Raw genomic sequence first — 10137 nt, forward strand, 5'->3', positions numbered from 1 at the left:
CCCTCTCTCCCTCCCACCGAGCTTGCGAGGCGGGATTCGGCGCTTTCGGGAAAATGGAATGTCTATTTTCTATTGCGCCGGATGCAAAATTCTTGGTGGTTGGCACATTGGTGCAAGGGTGAAGGAGTTAGAAGTGAAAATGAGTTGGTCGCGAAGACGCTGGCGTCGATCAACTGACCGGACGCTGGGTCTGAATGCACCGGACGCTGGCTGGCTGCGTCCGGTCAGGCTGACGTACGATGACGCAGAAGCTGGAGTGTGACCGGACGCTGGTTGCGTCCGATCAAGTGTGACCGGACGCGTCCGGTCGAGGTCGGTACCTTACTGGAAACGACCGGACGCTGGGGGTTCAACGTCCAGTCAGTTGAAGCTACTGCGTCCGGTCAGGTCAAGTGACCGTTGGAATCTGGACACGTGGTCGTCTGCGGGCGACCGGACGCTGAGGTCCAGCGTCCGGTCAACACGACCGGAGTGTTCGGTCGGCCCGACCGTTGCCCAGTGAAGGGGTAACGGCTAGTTTAGCCCTTGGGGCTATAAATAGAAGTGGCCTTCGGCCATGGCTGGGGCTGAGCACCTCAAGGGACTTAGTGTCCATGCTTGTGAGTGCTTGGGAGCCCTCCATCACACATATACTTGATAGTGATCATTCGATTGTGTGAGTGAGCGATTCTAGTGCGATTGCATCGTGAGGTTGCATCGAGTGGCACTAGGTGATCGAGTTGCAAGCCGGTGGTGCTTGTTACTCTTGGAGGTTGCCACCTCCTAGACGGCTTGGTGGTGGTCTCCGTCGAAGCGCGCAAGAAGCTTGTGCGGCGCTCCGGAGAAGTGCTTGTGAGGGGCATTGTGCTCGCCCCGCGGGAGCCGCGAAGAGCAACTCTAGTAAAGCGTGTCATTGAGCTACCCTCACTCAAGGGGTGGGTTCTTGCGGCGCCCGACGTGCGGGCTTAGCGAGTGATGCTAATTAGCCGCCGAACCACCAAGTGAGCGGTCGACACAACGGGGACTAGCGTGTTGGCAAACACGTGAACCTCGGGAGAAAAATCATCGTGTCAACCTTGTTCTTCCTGTTGGTTTGCATCCCCATTACACAAGCTTGCAATTACTTTTATACATATTAAGCTTGTGTAGTTGCTCTTGTAATTAGATAGCTTGTGTAGCTTGCTAATTATCTTCTTGCTTGTGTAGCACAGAAGTAGCTCCCTTGCGTGGCTAATTTGGTTTTAGTAACCTTGTTAGTCACATTGCTTAGTTTGTGTAGCTAAGTATTTGCGCTCTCTAATTAGGCATTGGTTGCCTTGTTATTGAGCTTTGCTAGTGAGCTTAATTGGCTTTGTGCTTTTGCTTACTAGCATGTGTAGGAGCTCTCTTGTTGCTTAAAATACTAGTGGCATAGGTTTGTGTAACCTTGCTCTTAGAATTGTTTAGGAGAGCTCTAGCTAGCCTGGCACCTTTGTTGCATAATTGTTATCTTTGCAAGGTGCTAGTGAACATATATAGTGGGGTATAGTCTTGGCTAGACCGATAGTTTTAATTCCGCATTTGTATCGGTTAGCCGACGCGATTAAGTTTTAGAAAAGACTATTCACCCCCCCTCTAGTCGCCATCTCGACCCTTCACTAGCCCGTTAACTGCTAATCGAGCACCATGGTTCGTCCACCGAGGAAAACCTGGCACGGCTCAACCCCTCCGTTTTGTTGAAAAAACGCTTGAGGAAGAACGATTGCAAGACGAGGCGACCCCTCGATCGGACCCCCACAAAGTGCGGGGGCTCAGGGGGAATTGGACTCACGAAGAGACCGAATACGCGGTCGCGTGACAACGGCGGATCGATCGGGTCCTAAGAGGGGCCAGAATTAAGGACAATCCTCTCTAGTCCCCAAAGAAATCCCACAGCTACATGCCCTCGAAAGGAGTCTGGTCACAACAAAAAGGGATCGTAACCCACCAAGGCGTCCTACGGGCAGCAGAAGATCGAAGCCCTCGAAGTGGTGCGTGGCTCCGTCTCGCCCGACCCCTCGGGCGTGGGCTCCGTCTCGCTCGACGGGGTCCGTACCACCCCAACCACTATGGGTCCAAGCATGTGGGCCTAGGTCAAGCCTCTGGCCCTAGAAGGGGTGCGAGCATGCCTTGACATGACTCGCGACCACGACAGGCCATGCCTAGGGGTTCGCATCGCCAACAGTGATAGGTGTGTGGGCGCTGTGCTGCCTAATCCTCTTAGGACCGCTGACAAGCACGTCGGTTCACCACGCTGTCCCTCGGGACAGGATGGAACGCCACGACCAGCTGATGACGTCGAGGCATAGCACCAGTGGTGAATAGGAGCCCAACGTGGAGCCGTCCCTGTCACCATCCACAACATGAAGGAGAAGAAGGACGCGGTGGTCCCAGAGGGCTTCTTCTCCTCGATTTTCTCCCTCTTTCTCTCTCTCTTCTATTTTTCTGATGTAACATGCATCTTCCCCTTCTTCTATAAAAGGGGAACACAACACAACACAACAAGAGGGAGAGAGGCACGAGCACACGGCTGAGCAGCTAAACAAACTCTCAGCACTTTTCAATCCTTCCACCAGAGACCTGGGATCTGCTCTCTCTCTCTCGCCCATCTGTAACCCTACTACAGACAATGCCAATAACACAAGCAGCAGCAGACTGGACGTAGGGACGTTCTGCCCGAACTAGTATAATCCTTGTGTTCTCTGAGCACACCATCCAGGCTAGACACGCAAACTAGAAATTTACTAGTCGGTGATCCAAAACACCGACAATTAGGCATCTCTTTTACTATGAGCAATTTGAGTAGGTGCATGTCCAACTTGAGTGATGATCATTTGAAAGCACTTTAGACGGTTTTGTTCTACTCAAAGCTACGATGAGAGATTCATTATTTAAGACACCTAACTATGCTTGAAGGTTATAGTGATTTGAACTGATATCTGATGTTGATGAGTTTTATACCATAAGTGGGTATGTGTCTACTCTCGGTAGTGGTGCAGTTTCATGGAGGTCTTGAGAATATACCATTTTGACGAGGTCAACCATGAAAACAAAACTTTTCCTGCTTTGTATACAGCTACTGCAGAGCCAGAATAGTTATGTGAGCCCTTTATGGACTTTAATGTGATTGAAAAACAAAATTGGCTATCCTTATGAACCAGACAAGAAAGCAGTTGTTGTCAAAGTGAAGAGTGCTAAGGATTGCTTCAAGTATGTCACGAAACTCCAAAGTGAAAGTTGTGGCTTATGAACTAGTGAATCATGTGATAAAAAATACATCAAGGGCTATCACAGAATGTCATAGAAAATATATCGAGGGAGATACATTTAAAAAAAACTAGGAGATACTTTAGAAAAGGGCTACACAAAATGTGATAGAAAATATATTGAGGGAGATGGGTATGAGCCCCGTATGAGTTTTACCATAGTAATAATCCAACTTTTTTTTATTGGAGATCCCTTGAATAGGACGTGGAAAAGCCAAGTTGTTGGTTAAAATAGGAGAATAATCTACAACCCACTCTAAGTAAAGATGTAATACTCTCATAGTTGTAAGGCAGGTTGACGAGATGCTTTAATGTGTTTCTAATGGCTTTAACAAACAAAGATGCTATCATACAGAGCATTTTTGGAAGAACACAACAGTATGAGTCTGGCTGTTAAACATTGCGGTATATGAGACTTGGATGATCTATATATAGTAACCTCATGAAGAGACCAGGGAGTATGACGAATGTGCCACAATGGCTTTCTATTATTGATTATCTCCCCCTATGTTTTTATTATAGTTGTCGATGTCTTTCTTTGCCTCATGCCCAATGTCCCAAAAGCACTATTTCACAACGTATCATTGATGATCTCCCCATTCCCCATCCTACGATCATAGATGATGCCCTTTTCTCCTCCTTGCTTCAGCATAGGTTGTTCATTTGGTTAAGGACAACCTTGATGCTTTTGCCAATGCCACTGGTCTAGAACCAATTACCACAAAACTTCTTTTCCTCCCATTAATGTACCTCCTAGCTTTATAGACCGGTGATCGCAAGGTGGACATTCTTGGTGCTCTGGTTGGCTCCTTTCAGTAGCTTTACCCTAGGCTCCCCCCTACGACGCACATGATCATCGTCGACTGCCGCCCTCTCATTGCTAGCTGTGACAAATACCTTGCTAGTTCATGTGACACATTACTCAATTGCGCTGGGAGGCTTAGTTTCTCCTCTGTTGTCCTTAGTTCTCTCCCCCTTCACTACATGGTAGCCATCAAACTACCCAAGGGTGTTATTAAGGCTATTGACCGTAGGTGTGTCATGCTTTCTTTTGGATTAGGGAGGATACTTGCCATGGACACTAGTGGCTTGGGCCTAAAGGATCTCGTTATTAAGGCCTCTTTGCTTGGGAACAAATTTGTGCCCCAAGAACACTAGTGGCTTGGGCCTAAAGGACCTGGAGACCCAAAACAAGTTCATACTCATCAGATTTGTTGGTAAACTCTTCTCCAACAATCTCCCCCTTGGAAGCATTGGATTCTTGGAGAGGTCAATGAACATGGCCTCACCGCCCACATATCCTCTTTCCTACCTTTTGCTCATCATAAACGAACACCTTAACTCTTATCGCGCTCTCGCCAACATCTCCATAGGGAATGGGGCAACAACCGCCTTTTGGGTTGATACTTGGTTGGTTTCTAAAACTCTAGTCACTTTCTATCTTGCTCCTTTCTCTCACAACAATTGGCGTAATGTTTTAATTCAATATGTTTTTTAGAATGAGATGGAATTGCACCTTAGGGTGCAATCGACAAAGTTGTCTAGTGCGACCTGACTCTTTTTTACTTTCAAACCTCTATTAGGTATAAGCTAACATCTTCCACAAGCATGTCGTCGATGGAGAGGACTGCTAGCGGTGCGGTGCCACTACTAAAATGAGGGCTCGCCGTTTCTTCAAGTGCCCTGAAAGCTCGAGATTCTAAGACACTCCGTCTTGAAAATCTTGTCTAAGCACAAGTAGGCGAAATCTAGACTTTGACCGATCTTCTTGACGTCCCGCTCGCTTGGTTAGGTGGCACTCGATGCTCACGATTCTTTGGAGAATCTAGGAAGCAAGAAACAGTTTCACCTTTTGGCATGAACTGTTTGTTGTCCGCTGCATACTTTCGATTGTTTGTGGTGATCTAGACATTTGGATTCACCATTTTGTAAACCCGCTTCACTAGATCCCAATGTAATTTTCCAAACTCCTCCCCTTTATAGCTCTTGCTATCTCGCTTTTTTGAATAAAATATTCGGGTGAGGACCCTCTCCCCCCTCCTAGTTGCATTAAGAAGACAAACGTGCCCTACATACGGGGTGGTACTACTACTAGTTTGACTTTGAGTGGAACCATGATCAAAATAACCACACATCTCACTTTTCGAGGAGTCATTAAAAAAACTAAATTTATAGAAAATATTGTCAACATTTTTATCTTCTTATATTATAAAACTACTCTACTATTAATCTAATGATACTTATCCAAATCATAAATATATTTCCATATATAGTCTATCGAACTTTAAAAAGTTTTCTTTAAATAGTGTGATATGTATTTAGTTTGGCACGGAGGGAGTAGTCAGTAGCAGACCCAAAACCTTATACAAGCCTGGGCGGATCTAATGGCTATGTATGAGATTAAGTCTAATCTCTTAAATATTTAGGCTAAACAATATTTTTTCATAAGAGAATCGGCGTCGATGAGCCCGGGCGGCAGCCCAGGGTCGCCGGGCCCTGGGTCAGCCAGTGGGAATAGTTCAGAAATGTGATTGGTACCCACTAGGACAATTTTGGAGTATTGACACCAGTGCTATATTTGGCGCACAGCCGGTATCAGCTGCTCTTGTTGCCATGCATGCAAACGAGCAGAGCAGGAGCTGCAGACGGATAGGTAGACAGATACTGAATAAAGAGATTTGAGGCTGATTTTGCTGAATGTTTTCAGTATGCGTCCGGCCGGCCGGACGGATCAGATGGCAGAGCACGATACAGCCGATGATATCGGGATTGATTGCAGAAGCGGGTGTATGTGTACTAGTCAGCGTAGTCAATCCCACAACCAATAGCGTAAGATTTTGAATACTGAATCTACGAGATTCAGAAAACTGAATCCACACAGGCTTGACCACCAGAAAAAACAACGCAAATCAGTGAGATCTCGGCACTTAGGTGAGCAGTTAAATAAACATGGAGTGTATTAAGCCAAGGTCACCGAGACATCCGATGGCAGCAGTAAAAAAAAATAGCAATGGCAACAGAAATTGAATCCAAGTATAAGTACACAGGGTGATTCCCATTTGCTTGTATGTCAGGGTACGAACAAAGAGTGACTGCATGAAGGTAACTAGAACAATTTTGATGAGCTTCAGTCTTCACAGCTAAGCACTACAAATGTTGTACAGTGTTCCCAAAAACATTGTTACCAGTTAAGCACTACAAATGTTGTACGGTTAGCCCCCTCACTGCATAATAAGCAAAATACACCAGCGTTAGCATGTGAGAATAGATAGGGTATATGCATGCAATAAGCTGTCTGCTAAACAACACTGCGCAAAGCACATAATGAACAAAGGTTTAATTAGACTACACAATGGAAAGCTTTTTTTTGCTCAACCATTACAAAGACCTTTGCGATTTCATTATATGAACAAGAGTCAGGCAGAGAAGAATTCTGAGTCAGGCAGAGAAGAATTCTGAGTCAGGCAGTGAGCTTATGCTCAGATTCCAAGCCAACAAAGAAACATTGGATTGTCTAACTGTCAACCATATACAATGATATGAGTACCCATCCTTCTACAGTTCAAAGTTTAAAACCAACTAGATATCATCTGGTACTGTAAAATCTACAACCTATGGTATTCATGAATGCTGTCATATGATATGGGCCGGATAAGTTCACTTGGCAAAGCTTAGCAGAAATGCTGGCCCCATTTGTTGAGAGAACAGTTTAAAAGAGCAGTAAAAAGAATTATGGAATAACTGATCGAAACCTTTTCATCTGCCTTCCATTATAGTCATAAAGATGCAGATATGAAAATGAACAATTGATGGTCAATCAAACAACTAATATGGATCGTGAATAGCAGCAATACAATTGTTATTAGACCTGCTTCACAAATTGATCATGGAAGACAAACATGAAACAATAATACTATTTGAAAAAGTAAAATCTTGAGGACTAATTGGAAGAGATGAACCTAACTACATACACATACAGAAATACTTCATGTTATTAGTATAGCAAAAAGGTGAGTCTAGCCACATATTAAGAAAGAGTAGCCAAAAAATTTAATCAGAAGGTGATCAAGGAGCACTTACCAGTAAGTTGTTGGAATCTGACTTCACAAGGTCTGGTTTCATGCCAGTGGAAGCCGGTATGCCAATTTTCTGCTGACTTCCCTTGACGTGACTCAATCTGCTATCGTATGAGTTGTCCATTTGGTTCCCCATGTAGCCATAGTCTATGATTCCAGAAGGTGTGTAATGATAGGGATATGGGTATGGATAAGCCAAATAAGGACCATTGTAGTAAGGGACATAGGGTAAACTGTGCAGAGAGTACATTCCACCGTTGGCCATGTCCATTGAATCATAATACCTACTGTGCGGAGAGTACATTCCGCCCTTGACCATGTCCATTGAATAATAATAATAATGGTGTCCATTTTGATACCTGCGCCGATCCCTTGGTTCAGCATTTTTAGTTTCCACTTTTATCCCGTTCAAATAATGAAACCTATCCTTTAAAACCTTGACTGTAGCTTCCTTGGAATCAAATGTGACAAAGCCAAAACCCCTTGGCTTTCTTGTGTCTCTATGAGAAATTACGACAACATCAGTTATCGTGCCAAACCTCTCAAAATAATCTATGAGATGGTCTTTGGTGACATTATCCCCAAACCCTCCCACAAAGACCTTCAAATCAGAATTTGAACTTGAGGTAGTGCTAGTCTGTGCAGATCTTATTTCTTGTTTCTTTTCTGCCCTCTTCACATCGACCTATACATCACCAGCATCAAAATCATATATACAAAGAATTTTTCTAAGGAATAAAATTGCTTACAAAAAAAAAAGAACATAGTAGAATTTGTATAACTTTGGACCAATTTTTTTTGCAAAAAAGACACAGCACACAAGCTTATATCAGTAGATAAATGAAAACAACTGATTCAACAAACCGACCAACAAAATATTAAATAGAACAAAATAAGTTTGCATTAACCAGAAAAATATCACATTGAGCTTCTTCTTGGCAAGTCACAGACCTGATAGGCATACGAGTCAACTATCAGAAAGAAGAACATGATAGATCTATAGGCAGTAGGGACAAACATCTCTATAGCCACACTTCCTACAAAATACATGAAATCATCAAGAACTATCGATTTTTATACTTGAAAATCTTGCTTCTTATGGGTTGAAAACATGTGCCACCTCGCACATTCTCACTACACATATACAAGTAACCAAAGTATAAAGTTCTGAACTGCAGATAAGCTGCAGGCTGTGCACCTCCACCCTACAGATACCACATTGACTATGTAGAGTCCGAACTTATGGACCACGACAACCAAAATAAAGGGTGTGCCCATATAGAAGGATTTGAAATACAGTTGGTCAGCTTGCATTGGGGACAAGCAAGCAAGAACTAGTGGTTTTAGCAGAAGGATGCAATCCTCATTCACTTGCATCTTCTCTTACGAAGCAAGCTATGGATTTGGAGTTTACCGAAATTATCTAGACAGGCTTCAATTTTTCAACAGGAATTTTACATACATAGCTAAACTCAACTCGTGTTTTTTAAGCACCTCAATTTCACAGTAGTAGTGAAAGCTTCAATTTTTCAGCAGGAATTTTACATACTACATAGCTAAACTCAACTCGTGTTTTTTATGGACCTCAATTTCACAATAGTAGTGAAAGGAACAATCTGATCCACGAGGCTAGGCAAATCAGTGCCACACCACAATTCCCGTAAGCAAAACTTAGATTGATCCCACACTGTCTTAATGTCTAGTAATCCCATAAGCTCTAAGCGCACAAAACACAGTATCAACTACAGCTAAAAGTTGCGATTTCTTAGTAAGAGAAACACAGACCATCCAAACGTCGCAGCCGCAAAGCGGTTAATTTTAAACGCCGGCGATAAATTAATAAGGATTAAAAAACTCACCTTGCAGCTGAAAAAGGCGTCGTGCCTGTCGCTCTCCTTGGAGTCCAGCGCCCTGAGGACCGCCTCCTCGTCCTCAAACTCGACGAAGCCGAAACCGCGGCCGAAGCCGTCCGGGTACGCCATGACCAGCGCTTCCACCACGTGCCCGTAGCGGGCGAAGTGGGCCCTGACCATGTCCACAGTGAGCCCCAAACGCGGGATCCCGCCGATGAAGAGCTTCCGCGGCTCGTGCTCTTTTTTCTCCATCCCGCCCGCCGAAGAGCGCTTCTGCCTGAGCCGCTGCCGGTGGGGCACGAGATGGCGAGGAGTGGGGGACGGCGGTTAGAGAGGACTGGAGAGAGGGAGCGCGGTTTCGAAAGAGGCGGAGAACTGAAACGGCTTTGCGCTAGGGTTGGTTGGGTTTTGGGCTGCCAGAGATTTAAGCGGGTGAAGGGGTGGACGCGGCCCGTGTTTGGTCAGGACTCTGCTTCCTGGGCCAGTGTACATTCGACGCGCTAACGTCCCGAATTCTGTTGGACTCGGTCGGTCTTGAGACGGACTCCGCGGAGGCCGGGTCGGGCCTTTCTCGGGGAGTCAAGAGTCCATGAACGCGACGATGACGAGTGTTTTTGCCGTGTGCAACGCGGCGCGAGTTCTGTCGAGACTCTAGACAGTCCAACTACAGCTGCAGGTCTACTGCAGCACTACAGCCAGACGCGTAAGAGCATGTTTAATTTTTTACAATTTGATCTTTTTTTTAAAAAAAAATTTACGTTTAGCCCCCTAAAAGATTTAAACTCATCTTTGGATTCAGGGGTCGGCGCCAGGACTCATGGCGCCGAGGTAACACGTCTCGGCGCCACAGATCTTGGTGCCGAGGTGCCTGGCCGAGTACAACAAGCCATCCTAGGTAACGTTTACGTGGCCGGTACCTCGGCGTCACAGATCTTGACGCCGAGC

The 10137-nt window shown here is 45.2% G+C and overlaps 1 protein-coding gene across 1 annotated transcript; it reads right to left on the bottom strand.

Moving 5' to 3' along the window:
- Positions 1-6243: 6243 nt before the first annotated feature.
- On the bottom strand, positions 6244-9564 carry LOC136477275 (RNA-binding protein 1-like). Its single transcript, XM_066475402.1, has 3 exons — positions 9199-9564; positions 7344-8024; positions 6244-6487 (listed from the first exon to the last, which is right to left on the bottom strand). Exons 1-3 carry the CDS (start codon positions 9442-9444, stop codon positions 6485-6487), a joined length of 930 nt encoding a protein of 309 aa, XP_066331499.1. The 5' UTR covers positions 9445-9564; the 3' UTR covers positions 6244-6484.
- Positions 9565-10137: the final 573 nt, after the last annotated feature.

The sequence above is a fragment of the Miscanthus floridulus genome, chromosome 1, assembly GCF_019320115.1.
Source record: "Miscanthus floridulus cultivar M001 chromosome 1, ASM1932011v1, whole genome shotgun sequence".
Lineage (NCBI taxonomy): Eukaryota > Viridiplantae > Streptophyta > Magnoliopsida > Poales > Poaceae > Miscanthus > Miscanthus floridulus.

What these genes read in the sequence shown, in the direction of transcription:
- LOC136477275 (XM_066475402.1), bottom strand. Translation starts at nt 9,444, where the DNA reads ATGGAGAAAAAAGAGCACGAGCCGCGGAAGCTCTTCATCGGCGGGATC. An exon ending in ACGCCTTTTTCAGCTGCAAG is followed by an intron (nt 8,025 to 9,198) that starts GTGAGTTTTTTA and finishes GGTGATGTATAG; the next exon opens with GTCGATGTGAAGAGGGCAGA.